The sequence below is a fragment of the Glarea lozoyensis genome (assembly GCF_000409485.1).
Source record: "Glarea lozoyensis ATCC 20868 chromosome Unknown GLAREA9, whole genome shotgun sequence".
Lineage (NCBI taxonomy): Eukaryota > Fungi > Ascomycota > Leotiomycetes > Helotiales > Helotiaceae > Glarea > Glarea lozoyensis.
The window spans coordinates 1,814,180-1,832,214 of record NW_007361004.1 but is presented as its reverse complement, the minus strand read 5'-3'; the positions used below and the strand labels follow the sequence as shown (position 1 = coordinate 1,832,214).

The following is an 18,035-nucleotide window of genomic DNA, read 5'->3' as shown; positions in this document are numbered from 1 at the left end:
GAGTTAAAAATAGTCGGGGTCGCACAACATATTAAAAGGGGAGTCGAAGAAGCTTGGTGGACAAATTGCCTTTTCAATGCACAGTTGTGGCATTTTGGCTCGCTTGTTGAAACTTGGGATCGGCGTTTACCAGTGTTGAGTGCTTACTGCACCGAGGATTGGTATGCGGTTGGTTGGATTGCGAGAGGCGTCAAGAGCTGTCAAGAACCTGGAAGCCATGTGTTTATTGAGATCTACAGGGGAAGAGTTTATTAGTTTGTTATTTACCTTTACCAAAGGAACTCCTTACCAAAGTAGCTGATGTGGCTGGAAAGTGTTGTACCTGCTTGATGTTACACTACATGATGTGGAGAGCATGACTAGAGACAATTTGGAGCTGTCAAGCTTGCGAGGTTGTACTGGTGGAATTTGAGGGGAAGGTTAAGCGGGTTATTGATGTTGATGAACATATCGCTGTTTACTTCCCTAGGTGTTATTGGAGTACTGAACTTCGGACAGATATTGAAACTGCTTCAAGGGAGTAATTTGAAGGGAATAACTTGACGGGAATTCTCCGGCATACATGGGATGATCTACAGTCACAGATCCAAACAGGAGAAAATTACGATAGTATGCTTCACAATCTCTACCCATCTCACCTGACTCTCCTCTCCTCTCCGCGACAACCGCCACAACCACCTACAACACCCACAAAACGTCGTGTATCGCACCACCAACCACAAAATACAAATAACCTGTCTGGCGTTTTCCCGATATCTTGGTCAAGGCTCTTCAAGACGGCGCACGGTGCCATCCAACAGCTCTCGCACATACCACCAAGAGTCTCGATACCAGATCGGCCCCGCTATTGACATTGCATCTGATCAATATCGTGAACGCCTCCAAGATAATTTGTGGCTCCTTTTAGCACAGTCCATCACCCTCTTCGTGGGTGGCGTATCACAATATCCAAGAAATGCGATCTCCGCAGAGATCCTCAGCCTTTTCGGAAGAAGTTGCGAGTTTTAATGGGGCGGACTGATTTTATCCTGGATATCTGACCCTGGATCTTCGCGATTTCATTAATCTGGAATGTTGAAGTGATAAGAACTTGGGGAGTTATGGAAGAAAGGTGGTGACGAGATACTGAATAGTGTTCGGAGACTCGGAGTGTCAAGATGCCGTGGATATTTCCATTGCGCGGGAAGCCACAGACGATGTTTTCAGCTTGTAAAGTGATGATAGTCGTTGTTTGTCCCATTCTGTATCGCTTTTGCGGATTGATTGTGTCGCGTGCCTCGGGATCTTCACGGTTGAAAGTCTATGTCTCAGGATACGCTTCTTATCATCCCAATTCATCGATTATCACTGTAGATGGGAATTTGCTGAGTAAACGGCCGAGCTTCATGTCATCATTCTAGCAACCGCTCTCCTTTTACGATGCATTTCTTTGAATTTTGGTGAGCAAATCGTTTCGTTGTTGGAGTGACAGCTTGCTTCAACTTCTTCTAATAGCAAGCGAAAACACACTGTCATGCATGATACTCAGCTGAAATTCCAACCCAATCAAACCCCCTCCGTCTCTTTGCATTTCCCAAGAATACGTGGTTTTTGGTCCCTGGTCCTATAATTTCTGGGCGTATTGCATCAGCCAGGACCGGGGTTGACGGGCACACCGACATGGGGTTCTCAGTTGTCTGCTCAAACGGACGGCCCCTGCTTGCAATACATGTGATTTCGTCCAGCTCGCCCCCAAGCATACCAGCGTCCTGGTCGGGAATGACAGGGGATTTGTTGGAAATGCATATATCATCGTGAGGTTCCCGTGTGGGAAATCCAACTCGATATCGATCGTTCACCCCACACTCCTTTAACTTCCGAAAGAACTCGAACGAAACAAATCGGCTGTGCCATTGCAAAACATAAAACGAAACGGAACACAGAACAGAACTTTGAAGAAATCACGATAGTATTCAAGATGGATCGAAATGTAGAACTCACCGTCGAGGATATCTTGTCTATTCACAGACATTGGGTCACCAAACTATACGTCCAAGACCACAAAACCGAAGAAGACATTGTCAGCTTGCTCCACGAAGCCCGTCTTCCTGTCACGTATGCAACCTTCATTACCTTTCTTATTATCCTCACTAACGGTTACCAGTATGTCACAAATTCAAAACTGTCTCTCCGAATGGGGGGTAACTTCCTCAACATCACTATCAAGGAGATGTTCACTCGCTTCTTCCCTCGATTCAGAATCCACAGATGCAGATTGGGATGCAATTCGCTGCCCCTCTCCAGCCTCATCAACCTCATCACACTACTCCACCTCACCCGAACATGTCGAATTATATAGCAGACGTCCTCTCCCATCTCTTCCTTCACCACGAGCTGTACCCACACTCAGCCACTCGAATCCATCAAGAAGTGATGTACACACGATCGCTACCCCTTGCAATAACTCACCCTCGTTACTCACCAAAGTCACTTCACACCAAACCAAAACTCGATCATACGAGGTCGAGAAAACACTCTCTATTTTCTCCAAAGGCCCCTCACCCCTCGACCTCTTCGCCTCCTCCATGCAATCCCACGAGTGTATCGCCGTCGGCTTACGTCGAATCAAAATCGAATACCCAAACGACACCTCATTCGACCACGACGACGAGTTCGAATGGATGAGACAGTTCAAAGAATACAAAACTTTCAACACCGAGCGTCGAGAAGTGAGGATACTTCAAGATGGGGACGAAGCGTAACTCGTCTTGACTTGCACATTTCTTTTGTTTGTATGGATATTTTGATGGGATATTAGCGGGATTATTGTAGAATGATTGGGATTATTGTGCGATCCGGCGAAAGGGAAATTGTAATATTAGTAATGATGGGATGGTCGGCGTATAAAAGGGCGCTAGTGAGTGATCGAGGCTTTGGGTTGGGAGGGAACAGATTGATTTGTACTACTAGTATGATATTGGAGTGGTGGGGCAGGAGTGAGTGGTTGGATTACTGCACTAATGCAAAGACATAGATGCATCACAAAAAGCCAAACAATACAAGAAATTGAACAAAACAAGAATCATATCTCATCTCATCTCATCTCATTCGTATTGCTCGCTTCTTGTGACCTTCATTCCTTGATTGTTTCGAGTCGTCAACACCAGCCCCACGATCCTTATCATTATCCATGCCCCGAAGTAACTCTCTTCAGATTCCGACGTAATTAGGCATCACAATTGAGAATCGAACACCCTCATCGGAAGAATCCCAAATTTTGTATAACAGACCTCGATACTTTTTCTTGCAGCACCTCGGAAACCACAACCTACGATTCGCTCGTTCGTAACAACGCCCCGCTTTTCAACCCGTACACTTGTCAGGCGTCCACTTCTGCATGTATATATCAACTCTCATGCCTCCAACGAACTCCTCACACTTCAGCTTTATCTCCCTTCCAAATACCCAAAATGAATCTCACACCCTCATCCCTCTCCCTAACTTGCGCCCTCATATACTCAACCTACCTCTCCTACCTCTGCATCGTCCCGCCCAACCCCCCGCCCCAAAACCCACACAAAACCGACCGTTTAAATCGCGTCGCAGCTCTGCACTCCACGGCCCAAAACCATAATATCCTCATCCTCCTCATTCTTCTCTGGACATACCACCTCACGCTCCTGCTCTTCCCCGGCACCGCACCGTATATCTGTCTGAACCCAGACCTGCTCAACCCCTCTCTATTCACGTGGTCCGTCAGAAGCACGCTTTATATAATTGCTGTTTGTACATCATCGTGGATTCGGTTAGCGAGTTTTAGAGGACTGGGAAAGGAATTCACATTCACGCTCGCAGTCCCAAAAAAGCTCATCACGAGCGGTGTGTACGCCTGGGTGCAGCATCCGAGTTATATCGGCTTAGTTGGGTTGAGGATTGTGGATGCGTTGTTTGTGATGAGGTTTGATGGCGTGGCTGTACGTATTTCGCCCATTTAGAATTTGTCTTGCTAATGAGAGCTTTCTAGGCGTGTGTACTGCCTAGGAAACTGGTGGGAGTGCCGTATCTGAGTGAGATCGTTGCGGTGGTCATGATGGCTGCACTGGGAAAGTTGATTTGGATGCGGATTTTGGATGAGGAGGAGATGATGAGGGGGGAGTTTGGTGACGAGTGGGAAAGGTGGCATGGGAGGACTGCGAGGTTGATTCCGGGGGTGTTTTGAGAATTGGATATTATCAAGTCTCATGAGATGAATTTCTCTCATATAACTTCTGTCTCGTTCACCCTCTTCACCAACCTTAGTCAGTTTGGCTTGTAATTATGAAATACAATATTGTTTATACAAGACCGAACACTGTCGAGTCCCGCCAATACGGGTTTGAAAGACGTGTAATTTTGGGAAGATTTAAATGCACTCAAATGTTCCCCAAGAATGAAAATTGTTATATCTACATATAATCAAAATTTCTATAAAATACCACCTTTAATTGAGAATCATCAATTATTATTGCTTTTCGTATTGGCTACAGAAACCACTCGCCTTACCTCGTATAAGCTTCCGCTAACCCCTTGTCGGTAGTGGATCATTTCCGAAAGCCGGATAGCGCGGAACGGAGTTCCAAAATCTCGAATCTCGAACAATACCTCTTTCATCATTCTCCATCACCCTCACATTTGTATATCATCGACTGGATATCTTGGACACTCGCTCAACACTCTCACATTCGTTGAAACAGTCTTTATAGAATCATCTGCTTGGATATCGCGTCCGCATCGCATTGCCGCAGCTACCCGCCACGCACGCTTTTTCGTCCCGAGAACAATATCATTGTCTGCTGGACGCCTGGACGCCTGGAATCGGATTTGGGACTCGGACTTTGGAAGGGGTTTATTTGATCGCTATTACGTCGTGCCTGGTGTGGCAACATGAAGAGATGAGGGACTCATTCTTGCGCTCGTTGAATTGGATACCGGGTGGACGCAGCAACGCGTTGTAAGAAGTACTTAAAATGGGCTCAAAGGATCCAGAGGACGGCAAACGGGACCATGCATCGCGCCAGGTTGGCAATGCAATCAACCACAGCGGTTCTGGGCGTTTTTCGTCAACGATTTTGAATGACGGAGGTGGATCACGTGATGTAGCAGGAGATATTGAAATGGTGATTACTCCTTCGGCGCTAGGGACCGGGCAGGGCACTTCTGAAAAGAAAGATGGAAAGAATTTGGGTAATGGGGGCCCGCTTGTTCTGTCAAGCGCTGTCAGGAGCGAAGAAGCAAGTTTTGACGAGGAATCGACAAGTGGAAATGGCAAAAATACGTCGGCTTCTGGCTCATTGAACAATCTAGGCCGCCATCGACTTCAAACTGTTAAGAAGTCAATTATACGGAAATCTCGTTCTGTGACGAACAATCCGCTTGTTCTGAAACTCCTCCGGCGTGACACTCTACCTCCAACAAAAGACGGTCGGCATATCTCTCTATCCACGTCTCGGTCCACTCCACTCATTGATGAACGTACGGGAAAAGAGTACATCAATAACGCCATCCGCTCATCTCGCTATACTATGATTACTTTCTTTCCGCATCAGTTCTGGTTCCAGTTCTCCAAGCTTCCGAATCTGTACTTTCTCGTCACTGGTATCATTCAATTAATTCCCGGCTTGAGTACTACTGGTACTTATACGACTATCCTTCCTTTGCTCTTCTTTTTACTTTTCACCGTTGCCAGAGAAGGATGGGATGATTGGAGGAGATATCGACAGGACAAGGTCGAAAATGGAAAAATGGCAAAGGTTCTAGGCGGAAGTCAGGGCCAGTTGAAATTTTCAATCTCGTCGGCCGCTAAGAAATTTGGAAAGGAAGTTGGAAAAGTCATTTGGAAATCCGGCGAGCACGCTATTTCGAAAGCACGTTCGTCGACTTCACATGGCAGGGACCAGCCACGAGAAGACACCTTTTCTATTAACAACGCCGCATCGGACTCATCTCCCTGGAAGAAAGTTGAGTGGGTTCACGTCAAGGTCGGAGACATTGTGGAGCTGAGTCGCGACGAAGAGGTTCCAGCAGATATTGTTATGTTACATGCAGATGGCAGAGATGGAGTCGCTTATGTCGAAACGATGGCTCTAGATGGCGAAACCAATCTCAAAAGCCGCTATCCAGTGCCTCAATTGAAATGTGGTACTTTAGATGAGCTCTCATGCTGTAATGCTCACTTCGTTGTCGAGGACCCAAATCTCGACCTGTACGACTTTCATGGAAAGGTGACTGTAGATGGCACTACTTTACCCCTAACACTTAGCAATGTTATATTTCGTGGGAGCATCGTCAGGAATACTGCTCAAGTCATCGGTATGGTCATAAATACTGGAGAAGAATGTAAGATCCGGATGAACGCTAGTAAAAATCCGGAAGCAAAATCGCCTGCTATTCAGAAGATGACGAATCGTGTCGTTATCTTGTTAGCGGTGTTCGTTGTCCTCCTTGCTTCGGGGTGCACAGTTGGTTATGTCGTCTGGAAACGTGATTTTGAACGCCACGCTTGGTATCTCGAAAATGCTACTGTACGTATGATCGACATTTTCATCGCATTTGCGATCATGTTCAACAATCTTATCCCGCTAGCCCTTTACATCAGTTTGGAACTTATAAAGTTTGCGCAATTTCTGCTTTTGCACGATGTGGAAATGTACGATGAAGCTTCGAACACTCCGATGGTCAGCAATACCCAGAATATCTATGAAAACCTTGGACAAGTTACACATATTTTGAGTGACAAGACTGGAACTTTGACGGAGAATGTCATGAAGTTGCGGAAGATGACCGTAGGAGGCGAAATTTGGACACACAAGGAGAAAGGTGTCGACGACGAAGCAGATAGCGTCAAGGCCAATGAAACTACCAAGAGAAGCACCGACGTCAGGATATCATCACTCGCCGATGACGGCGGCCGTGTCGCTAGAAAATCCACAGCGGGGAATACTCCTAGGATTACGCTCGAAGTACCGTCCGCTCCCCAAAGACCGTCGCTTAGCATTTATTTCAGCAACGAACAAACGAAGAAAGCTGACAACATTATCGAATACATTCAAACACATCCGAGGACTGCACTTTCAGAAAAGCTTCGGTTCTTCATTCTCTCGTTAGCAATTTGTCACACGTGCTTCCCAGAAGCTCAAAACAGTGGTAAGACGGGATTCCAAGCTGCTTCCCCAGATGAGCTTGCTCTTGTCGAGGCGGCGCAAGACTTGGGTTACCTTCTCATCGATCGAACTACTCAGACCATAACTATACTCACGCCTCCAACCGGACCCAATACTGGAACACGCGATGATTATGAAGTGCTCAACATCATCGAGTTCAGTAGCAAGAGGAAGCGTATGTCGATCCTTGTCAAATTTCCTGATGGAAGGATTTGCCTTTTTTGTAAAGGCGCGGACTCTGTCATAATACCACGATTCAGAAAAGATCTAAAAGCATTTGATGCAGCATCTATTGTTCAAGATAGAAGGCTACAACGTGTCAGCATGGAAGTCGAGGAAGCTCTAGTGCGCAAAAGTTCTGAGATTGAATCTCGCAAGAGCTTTCAAAGATCGAGTCTGAATATTAGTCGACCTGGACCACCGACCAGAAACAATAGCAGTGGATATTTTGGAAGAAAGAGTCTCAACGTCATTGAGCAAGATCTCATGGACAGCGGCTCGTCACCTCAAACTCCAATTTCTCCTGGTGGCGCAAGGAAATCCTTGGGCAATTTCTCAAGCAGATTGGAAGTCCCATCTCGTGGAGCATCCTTTCAAAGTGAACGACGGCATGACGTGCATGACGAAGCTGGCACTATCGAACGCTGTCTAGAGCATATCGTAGAATTTGCATCCGATGGCCTTCGAACTCTTGTTTTTGGTTATCGCTACTTGTCTCAGGAAGAGTATGACACCTGGGCTTCGCAGCATCATGCAGCTACGACGTCACTTACGAACCGTCAAGAGCAGATAGAAGCTGTTGCGGAACAGATAGAGCAGAACTTGGAACTTGCAGGCGCCACTGGTATTGAAGATAAACTTCAAGACGGTGTTGCGGAGACCATTACGAAACTCCAACGAGCAAATATCAAGATATCAATTCTTACAGGTGATAAGCGAGAGACGGCGATTAATATCGCGCATTCAGCGGGTATATGCAAGATCTTTTCAGAGATTATAATTCTCGACGGCACTGACACTATGATATCTGCTCAAATGTCTTCGGCCGTTGAGAAGCTCGACGCAGGACAAGTCGCTCACTCGGTTCTGGTAATAGATGGCCAAACCCTTGTCGAAGTCGAAGCAAACGATATGTTGAAAGACGTATTTTACAGTCTTCTTCTCCGCGTCGACTCAACCATCTGCACACGGGCATATCCTTCACAGAAAGCCCTTCTTGTGAAACGTATCCGTACGTTATCTCCAAAATCCATCACTCTCGCCATAGGCGACGGTGGAAACGACATTGCTATGATCCAAGAAGCACACGTCGGCATCGGCATCTCCGGTAAAGAAGGACTTCAAGCAGCTCGTGTGGCAGATTACAGCATCGCTCAATTTCGATTCCTGCAACGACTCTTGCTGGTCCACGGACACTGGCTCTATCTTCGAACCGCAAAATTCATTCTCCTCACGTTTTGGAAAGAAATGCTCTTCTACACCGTGCAAGCTTTATACCAGAAGTGGAACGGCTATACCGGCACCTCGCTCTTCGAATCATGGTCCCTTGCGGTTTGGAACACGCTCTTTACCGCGCTTCCTGTCATGATCCCCGGTATCTTCGAACAAGATCTATCCGCTGAGACGTTACTAGAAGTCCCAGAGTTATACGCGTACGGGCAGACGAATCAGGGATTTAATATGAAGAAATACTGGTGGTGGATGTTCATGGCGACTTGCGAGGCGGTGCTTATCTATTTCATGGTTTACGGTCTTTACGGTCAGGCGTACATGTCTGATCAAGGCCTCTTTGCTATAGGCGACCTCGGATTCTCTATTTGCGTCGTTTTTATTAACGTCAAACTCCTGTAAGCCCTCCCTCTTCCCCTCCCTTCCCTCAACGTTTCCTTTCCCCCTTCATTCCCCTCGCTAACACCCCTCAGCATCATCGACTACACCCACAAAACATGGATCCCCATCTTCTCCTGCCTCCTCACCATCAGCGGCTGGTGGGCCTGGAACCTGTTCCTCTCAGCCGCGTACACTAATACGGCTGGTGTATATACCGCGCGCGACGCGTTTATTCACCATTTCGATCTCAGCTGGTGGGCGGTGATGGGCATTGTTGTTATGGCTTGTGTGACGCTGGAGCTTATTCTTGATGTTGCGGGTCGTAGATGGTGGGCGGGTGAGGTGGAGGTGTGGCAGGAGGTTGAGATGGAGAGAAGGAAGAAATCTAGGAGGAGGAAGAGGGGAAGTGGGAGTGGGGAGGAGAGTGATGGGGATGGTGAGGGGGATGAGGATTATGGGCTTGAGGGGAGAGTGGTTGGATAGGTTTTAGATGGATTGGCGTTTGGACTACCCGGCGTTTAGGGTAGAGGCAGTGTATATACTAGCAACGACATTAATAATTAATACTCAACACACCCAACATTCCTCACCAAACCACCACTATTTCCGTATCACAACTAGCCGACCAAAACTCAGCGCTTATACCACATAGCCAACCTACAAATTCACACATTATAATAACCCAGCCATCTCGTCGTCACTAATACCACAAGCCAAGACACAAGTCATCAGAAATAGAGCCTGATACCTAGATAATAGCTCCTCACATCACCTACGCATCACATCCATCCTTAAGGTGTTGGGAAAGGGGAGGATGTTGAGTGTTTAAATGGGAGGATGTTAAGTGTTTAAATGGGAGGATGTTGGATTTGGTGGATGGGAAATTGTAGGGGTTAGAGAGGGATTTGGGATGGGGATGTTCTTTTGGGTATGGATTTTCTTTTTTGGAACGGCTGTGCTACCCTTAAACCTAAATTAACAACTATAACAACTTACGGTATCTACCGGATTAGGGAGGGACATGATGATATGTCTTTATCTGGTTTTTGTTGATGGGGGGGAAGTACTTGATGTAGTGGTGGTTTAGAAGTGGGAGTGGGAGTTTGATCGTTCTTACCGCTGGCTTTTGATGTTTTAGGGAGGCGGGATGGGATGGGATAGAGAAGGTGAGTGATTGACCATGTCAAATATCCAATCAAGACCCTTCACCATCTTCCCCCCTCCTTCCTCACCACAGCACTCCCTCTCTCCCAAGATAACCAACCACGTATCGCCGCTTACTTCATCTTTCCAACACCCGCTACCTCAGCAAACAAAAAATCTAGATCCATTATTAGCTTGATACCGGAAATCGCCCACACATCCGGGAGGCGCGGAGAACAACCTAAATCAAATACCGAGAAAGCAAATCCCTTTGGGTAGTATGAGTTAAGTCCATGAGGAGGTGCTCTTCCAAGAACGGAGATGGAATAGATTATTTTCTGACCCGATGCAAAGTAAAGTCAAGGGATCGACAAGCTCATAAAGTTTATAACGCAAATCCTGTTTAGCACAGCAACCATGTTATACGAAGAAAAGTTAAGGCTATACAATGACACGAAGGGATGGTATAGAGCTCCCATTTCAGGAATATTTCATTAAACAAATACAGTTTTATCTACCTACTCATACACACCTTATTTCAACAATCCCCAACACGTCACTGACGAGATGGTAATCCCATATCTCATCATATACCCCCTCAACCATAGATGTAGAGTTGAGTTTTCCTCCAGCAGATCCATGGATAATATACAACTCCCCCTCCAACTCCCCACCCCCCCATTCCCTTCCCCTAACCATCCCCACTTACTTACTCCCCCCCTTCTCCCCCCCAAAAACCCCCATAAACCCACTCTTCATCTGCTTCATGGCCTCCTCCTTATTCTTCTCCTCCATCGCCGCCTCCTCCTTCAACCACTTCTCGCCATTCTCGCGGATCTCCCTATCCAACGCCTCGAAATTGCGCTGTCCCCTCTCGCGCGCAACATCCTGCAGCATCTTACCCTGCGCAAACGCTTCCGCGGCCGTCAACTCCGTCGGATCCGTGACCATCATACCCTGCGGCTTGATACCCAGCGCATTAGCCAGGAAGCCTCCGCCGGAGACCTTTGGCCGTTTTTTGTTTTCGGCCGCGACTTCTTCTTGGAATTTGGCGCGCGCGATGGCTTCGCGTTTGGCGAATTCGGTGGGGATGTGGGTGCCTTCGAAGGATTTGATGGCTTTGCGGACGTCCGTGTAGGCCATGGTGTGGATGTATTCGAGGAAGGGGATGAGGCCGACGAGGTCTTTGTCGCCGACTTGGCCTTCCCATTTTTTGAGGATGATGGCGTTTTCGGGTTGGTGGCTGACGTGGGCTGGGTTGGTGTCGATCATGATTACTTTGGAGGGGTCGCGGTTGAGGTAGCTGATGTCCTGTGGTGTGTTAGTGTGTTCAAAGAGTGGTATAGAGGTTATATACCTTGACGTATTCTCCGTTTTCATAGAGTGTTGCCTCTCGAAACAACTGCCAAACTGCGATTCGATATGGATCTAATTTTCGAATGATTGGTTCTGCCATGGCAAAAGGTTGACTTGTAAAAATGACCAGCTCGTAGTACTGGCTCAAATACCGCAGAAAGTAATCCACTCCAGGTCTCTTTGCCATCCTCCACCCGTGTTCTCTCGTCCACTCACTGTGGATCAACAAATCCTCCATACTTATGACAAGCGTATAAGGGCGTTCGAAGATAGGATCGACGTCTGGTAGAAGTTTTGGAAAAGCTGGCTCATTGAAATAATTCCTCTTGTCCATAACTCGCGCTTTCGCACGATTGAAGAACAAACCAAATGCCCAACCTGATGGAGCATCTGTGGCATGTCTAACCTCTTCCTCTTCTGTTTCCCAGTTTCGCCCCAAGTATACTGTCCCTCCTACTACAGCGGCAGCAAATGTGGCATACAAATAGTTGGCCACACGTAACCTCTTCTTTTCAGAAGAAGAAATATAGGCAGATGCTGGAAGCTCTCCCTTTCCTCTACGACCAGAACCTGCCCCGTCTCCCTCTTCCGCGGCTTCGGTCAAATTTAAACCCTTTCTACCATCGCTTCCTATCGTTTCATATTCCAAGGTTGAAGGAATACCCTGGGTGAGATCTGGTAATGGGTATTTAGGTGCTTGCGCCTCTGCTGGATCAATGGCAGAAGGGGATGTAGACTGAGGTGCGGTATTTTGGGATGGTGATGCATCGGTATCAAATTCGTCCTGCTTTCCAGAGAAGGCTGGGTCTTCTCCCTTTCTTGCTGATGGGTTAGGAATGCCAGGACCTGGTGCCTCTGATGGCTCTGTATTCCTCTCCGGTGTAGCACCTTTGTCAACCTCGTCCTGCTTCTTGGAGAAATCTGGCTTCCCAGAGGTATTGCTGCTCTGAGAATTCTGTGGTGGTGATGTGAAGGCCGCAGTTGCGCCTGCTGGTCGTTGTGATTGGGAAGGAGTTGATTTTGAAGATTGGCCCTGCGCTTTATTTTGCCATTGATTTGGCTTGTTGTTTTTTGCCATAGAACGACTCCATACTGTTGCTGTCGAAGGTCCGGCTCGCAATGATGCGGTTGATCTCCTCAAAGCCGGCGATTGTAACCTTGCTAACGATCGAGGTAACATACTGAATTATCTGCAGATGAAAGCGACTTCAACAAAGAAGTCGCAGGTCCTGCTAATTAAATATAGACTTCAAGAAAGGTTGTGGATGTTGATACAGCTGGTCTTGCAAGTTCCTCCCAAGCTCCTCCGCCTGACATCAGAATTGCATCTCCAGAAATATTTCCCAAGCCGCCTTGCCACATTCGTCCTAGCGCCATCGAGCACCATCCCATTTCTTTCCCAGCTCTTTCCCCCGCCTCTCCTCTTCTGCTTTTTCTCTTCAAAGTTGACACTCAGAATACGAAATTTGACATTACGTCCGCACCACTTCCCTGGACGTAAAGTTGTACAAACTGAGGAGACGAACATGGCTTGCCAAAGAATTGGATGCTAGGCGGGTACTTTTCGGAGTGCCTGCCCATAGCAATTCGGTCCCGTTGCACCTCGACATCTTCGCCCGCGAGTCGAATTCATCTTGACGAAACCTTCGTACGCTCCTATAGCTTTCTCTCATATCTAATGAATTATATCTTACTCTTCCATTCATCTTAACTTCTCCAATCTTTGTGCCAACACTAGAACTAGCTGCCACCTGAAAAGCCATGGCACGCGGAAGAAGAGGAGTGGCGGGACCTCGAGCTGCAGTTGCTACAGCTTCCTCGTCGACAGCGAACTTATCGGCACAGATGCAACGGATGAAGTTGTCCACGAATCCTACCTTCGAGACACCGCCGTCCTCTGCGTATGCGTCTGCATATGCAACCGAAGATGAAAACGATACGAACTTGACGCAGGAGAAAGGATTTCGGTTTCTAGATTTACCCTCTGAGTTGCGGACCAAGATATATACTGCAGTCTTCTCGGCATCACCTCCAGTCATTGATCTCGATCCTAATACGTTCTCAATATTGACACGACTGAGGGTGCTCTCTTTGTTCCGAGTCTCCCGGCAGATACATCAAGAGTCGACTCACCATTTCTTCAGTACCCATACTTTTAGAGTGTTTCCCGTCCATCCAGGAAGGTACATAAAGACAAAGAAACCTCTTCTTGCTCGCCTGCCAGCCCATTATCGACGATCCATGACATCCTTAGAATTGCGCGTTGGTCCCGGTTGGAACAACCCTCCTCCAGGATGGGTGGTGAACGATGCGCTTGGACTTGCAGATTGTCAACAGGTCAGAGTCTTAAAGGTCTTTGTGGAATGCGACCCGAGCGATGCTATATACAAAGGTTGGCGGATGGGAGAAGGCCTCTATGAAAGCTTTTGCGCCAGATTGCTTAATGCTGTCCTGCTTGAAGTACCAACTGTCAAGGTGGTAGAGTTTGATGGCTATCCAGGAGTCAAGAGGACCGGTGATATGATGGTTGGACTTGGTGAGGTGGTCAACCGATATTCGAAAGTTATTGGATGGGGTCCAGAGCGAGGCTGGAGTAAAGAGGTAGATCAAGTCCTGCTCGATGCTGTGTTAATTCACGGAGCTGGTCGTCTTACCAAGAGTGCTATGGTGTTTGGATAGCCTCGAAATCCGGTATTTGGCCAGTGAAATATCCTTCCATGCCGAAGCTGCTTCATAGTTGAAGCTCAACTCCACACTATGTCAATGAAATTTACCACATATTTATATGACAATTCCTGAATCTCGCTGTGAGAGATATTCACAGACTCCTTTTCCTTCTTTCGCTATCAACACCATTCAATGTTTTTCGTCTGAGGAGAGTTGTCCTACCATTCATTTCCTCATCCTAATTTGACAACACTTGGATAAACTGGGTTTTTCCTTCAGCAAAATTCCAATGCTCCACATCACATGTCCTTACCTACCATGTACACGCTTGTGTTTCCTTAAAGGATACAACGGGCATCAGGTTGTCTTATTAGAATTCGTCTCTTGGATCATCAAAACGCTCCTGGAGTTTGTAAATTGCGATGAATCTGGTAGGAAGTCGGTCACGTGGTATTGATTTCCACAAACTTACTATTTGGGAAGAGACCTTATTATTCAAGCTTTTCGGAGTCAAGTAGAGTTCTCCGATTCATTGGTTCGTTTTGAGTTTGTGTCATTTACATCAACGGCTACGGAGAATTTGCGTTCTTGAAGCCGTTACCGTTTCGAAAAGTAGCAAAACTCCAGACGCTATGATGATTCTCGCGAACAGATCTTCTTCAACCCTGCATTGGCGTCATCGACCACGCGAATCCTCCCCATGATTAACATAGGCACCGTCATGAATAAACCTGTGTCACCAGATCTCGTACCGGTCTTACAGACCAGCTGTTTCGGTGTGGTACTTGGTTTTCTGGATTGTTCGGTCTGTTGACATCCCGCTCTTCGGACTTGAGTAGTTGCGTGTCTTTTCCTTTGACGAGTGATCTGCTTTCTTTTCGTTGCTTTAACGGGAAGCTTCCTGGAAGCAATTCAATTTACAACGAACAAGGAGCGATGTGTGACTCTAGAAACCTTCCGAATTCGACAAGCTCAAACCGCCACTCTAATTAGAAGCTTTACGACCTTCTGCTGGACAGTTTGCATCAATGTACGATAGGCGCGACACTGAACGACGATAGTCCTGGTGACTTTTTCACTCTTAATTTTTAATATTTCTCTTCTCGTGGGCAGGTTTCCCGGAACTGGTGTATGGCTGGAAGATGCGCGTCGATATCACGTCGGGTGGAAAGAGACGCCATGAAGACTTGAGCAAAAGTCAACAGGTTGATGATCGGTCTAGAGATGGGAAGTCAGTTAGTGAGATGACTGAGCATGTGATGGATAGTATTGTATCGAAGGCCAACGACCTCATTACTTCACACCGACGCTGGCTGGATTCACATCTCAGCAAACGCTCACAATCACCTCAGTCAACGGCAGCCTTGAATACCAGCACAACCTTGATACCGGCTTCCTACACCAATTCGGCATTGGATCTTCCCACAAGTTCGTCGCGCAGTCTGGTACCTCTCGTCACTACACGACCATCAGCACGAGACCAAGACGCATTCCGCTCGTCTTCAACAACACTTTTCCCTTATCTCATATACAGTATCTCTACTTTATCATCCCCAATATTTTTTCCGTCAACTATTGACCCAATTGATTCGCAGCGAGCAAGGAATTATTCTCAATCAACATCCTCTTCGCTCACCAGCCTATCTTCAGCGCTTACCCCAGTTATCGTTCCTCGTTCTACAGCTCCTATAATACCCGGGAGACTCAGTTCAACTACAATCATCTTCCTTACTGTTAGCAGCTCTCGAGCTTCTATACCCCAGATTACATCTATACCTCCAATTACGAGTACCACCGCTACCTCTGTTGATAACGCGGCGGAACAAAGTCTAAGTTCTGCGATCAGCAGCGCAAATGCTGCTATTACATCCGCCCAGTCGAGCGCCAGTGCAGCTTTGGAAAGTGCAAGTCAACAGCTGGGCGATGTTAGAGGTATGCTAAAACTTTATTTCCTTGGTTTGATGGTAGAACTAAGGATTTTATAGCTAGTGCAAGCTCTGCGCTCCGACATGCTCAGAGTTCCATAACAGCAATTGCAGTACGTATCTCTACAATTGAAAAGCAGATTATACACTAACATAAACAGTCCCAAGCAACAACCACCCCCACCGCAGATGCCAGCAATACTCCATCAACCCGAACTCTAGCTCTCGCTCTCACATTCAGCATCATAGGCTCATCCATCCTCTCCCTCATCGCCTTCATCCTCTTCCTCCGCTACCGTCGCCGCCAACAAGAAAAACGCATGGGCTTCCGCGTCTCCGACTTCACAGGCAGTCAAGACCAAATCTTCCGTCGCGAACTCGACGATCCCGTCGCTGGCTACGGCGGTACCGGTTCCGGCACTCGTATTGGATATGCTGAAGGTGGCCGATTTACCGAAAAACCAACACCGACTTACAGCCCTAATACCAACGGCCAAAGCAGATTCACATTCCCAGCTCAAATGCCGGAAAGTACCGTCATGGGCAATATTCTCGTCCCTGACGCTGAGAATCCGATCCCTAGACAATCGAGCGATAAAAGAGTGTTGATCACGCAGGTCCCAACGTCGAAGTTCTCGACAAATCTCATCCCGAACCCATTGACTCCGGCGAGGAAAATCACGCTTACGTATGACCCTGATAGGCCGCGTGAACCGCCTCGGTTTAGGAGTTTTGGGGATACGAGACTTCCGCCGCTTGTCACCTCCTCTTCGCATGTGGCGTTAAGGCAGAACAATGTTGCGTCTGGATTTGGTCCGGCAATGGGCGAGAAGTTGATAAGTCCGAGTGTTGGGACGAGTATACGTAGTCCGGTTGGTGGACGGCTGGCTGGTGATGGGGTTATGTTCCGCGCGTCGGAGATTCTGGGGATTTCGGGGGGTGGTGGTGGTGGTGGCAGGAGAGGATCTGAGGTTGGTGATGGGAGGGTTAGGAGTGTGAGGGGGGAGATTTTTGGAGGGGTGGGGATGGGGATGGGAGGGGAGAGGGTAAGGAAAGATTCTGATACGCTTGGAGATGGGATTAGGATGGAGAGGGGGAGGAGGAGGGGAAGTAGTATTGGGACTGCGATTTAATTCTTGTGGTTTGGAAAGGTTTGGGGAGGTGGAGGATTGAGGCTGTGGTTGTTAAGGGTGTGGGTTGTGGTGGGGAGTGGAAGATGGAAGATAGAGGTTGTATGGGTGACACTACGTGTGCTATGGGATCACAGAGTATTAGATAATCAGTATTTCAACTAATAAAACTTAAAACCAGTCTAAACCAATCCCCAAATTTACGACGTCCGTCCATCAGCGGCTCACCTCATTCCCATAACAGCCATGCACCATTTCAGCACATAGAAACGGCAACTTATACACCATCACAAACCCTCACAATTATCTTCGTACTTATCTTACGATCTAAGACAACTGTGCTGTGCTGTGCTCCCTCGCTGACGGTTTTTTGAGTTATAACATTTTTTGAGAATCTTAGATGTAATATTTTCTTTATTATATTTGTACTTGGGGTTGTAAAAGTGATATAGCGGTTAATAAATAACGGGAAACTGGCAAATCTGCTACATTTAGATGTTTCTCGGCAATAGAGGACCCTTTGAGAGTATACTTAGAGGGGATAGGGGTGTGGATATGCAGAGAGAAAGTGTGTGGGAAAGGATGCACGTCGGGGCGGGGGGGGGAGGGAATTCATCACCTTCATTCTAAGTATTTCGAAATTATAGTGACGCGTCTTGAAGATGATGGGTGATTAAATTCACACGTATAAGCCCGAGGTTAGAGGGTTTTCTTGCGGAGTATAGATTATTAAAGGAGACTTGGGAATGGCATGATGCCAAGGGAGTAGATAGTGGATGGTGCGAGGTAGGTTTCTGGTTACGGCT

At 47.3% G+C, this 18,035-nt stretch overlaps 7 protein-coding genes across 7 annotated transcripts; 5 read left to right on the top strand and 2 right to left on the bottom strand.

Moving 5' to 3' along the window:
• Positions 1-1,957: 1,957 nt before the first annotated feature.
• GLAREA_08549 (uncharacterized protein) lies at positions 1,958-2,741 on the top strand (the record flags this gene model as incomplete). Its single annotated transcript, XM_008090593.1, has 2 exons — positions 1,958-2,094; positions 2,144-2,741. The coding sequence occupies 2 exons, from the start codon at positions 1,958-1,960 to the stop codon at positions 2,739-2,741; spliced, it is 735 nt and encodes a 244-aa protein (XP_008088784.1).
• Positions 2,742-3,449: 708 nt separating this feature from the next.
• On the top strand, positions 3,450-4,198 carry GLAREA_08548 (prenyl cysteine carboxyl methyltransferase, putative; the record flags this gene model as incomplete). Its single annotated transcript, XM_008090592.1, has 2 exons — positions 3,450-3,953; positions 4,004-4,198. 2 exons carry the CDS (start codon positions 3,450-3,452, stop codon positions 4,196-4,198), a joined length of 699 nt encoding a protein of 232 aa, XP_008088783.1.
• A 787-nt stretch (positions 4,199-4,985) lies between these two features.
• GLAREA_08547 (HAD-like protein) lies at positions 4,986-9,491 on the top strand (the record flags this gene model as incomplete). Its single annotated transcript, XM_008090591.1, has 2 exons — positions 4,986-9,025; positions 9,101-9,491. The coding sequence occupies 2 exons, from the start codon at positions 4,986-4,988 to the stop codon at positions 9,489-9,491; spliced, it is 4,431 nt and encodes a 1,476-aa protein (XP_008088782.1).
• A 1,365-nt stretch (positions 9,492-10,856) lies between these two features.
• Positions 10,857-12,687, bottom strand: GLAREA_08546 (HAD-like protein; the record flags this gene model as incomplete). Its single annotated transcript, XM_008090590.1, has 2 exons — positions 10,857-11,462; positions 11,509-12,687. The coding sequence occupies 2 exons, from the start codon at positions 12,685-12,687 to the stop codon at positions 10,857-10,859; spliced, it is 1,785 nt and encodes a 594-aa protein (XP_008088781.1).
• Positions 12,688-12,979: 292 nt separating this feature from the next.
• GLAREA_08545 (uncharacterized protein) lies at positions 12,980-13,546 on the bottom strand (the record flags this gene model as incomplete). Its single annotated transcript, XM_008090589.1, has 1 exon — positions 12,980-13,546. One exon carries the CDS (start codon positions 13,544-13,546, stop codon positions 12,980-12,982), a length of 567 nt encoding a protein of 188 aa, XP_008088780.1.
• Positions 13,547-14,030: 484 nt separating this feature from the next.
• On the top strand, positions 14,031-14,186 carry GLAREA_08544 (uncharacterized protein; the record flags this gene model as incomplete). Its single annotated transcript, XM_008090588.1, has 1 exon — positions 14,031-14,186. One exon carries the CDS (start codon positions 14,031-14,033, stop codon positions 14,184-14,186), a length of 156 nt encoding a protein of 51 aa, XP_008088779.1.
• A 1,130-nt stretch (positions 14,187-15,316) lies between these two features.
• On the top strand, positions 15,317-17,232 carry GLAREA_08543 (uncharacterized protein; the record flags this gene model as incomplete). The annotated part of the gene is made up of 3 exons (XM_008090587.1): positions 15,317-16,106; positions 16,160-16,212; positions 16,261-17,232. The coding sequence occupies 3 exons, from the start codon at positions 15,317-15,319 to the stop codon at positions 17,230-17,232; spliced, it is 1,815 nt and encodes a 604-aa protein (XP_008088778.1).
• Positions 17,233-18,035: the final 803 nt, after the last annotated feature.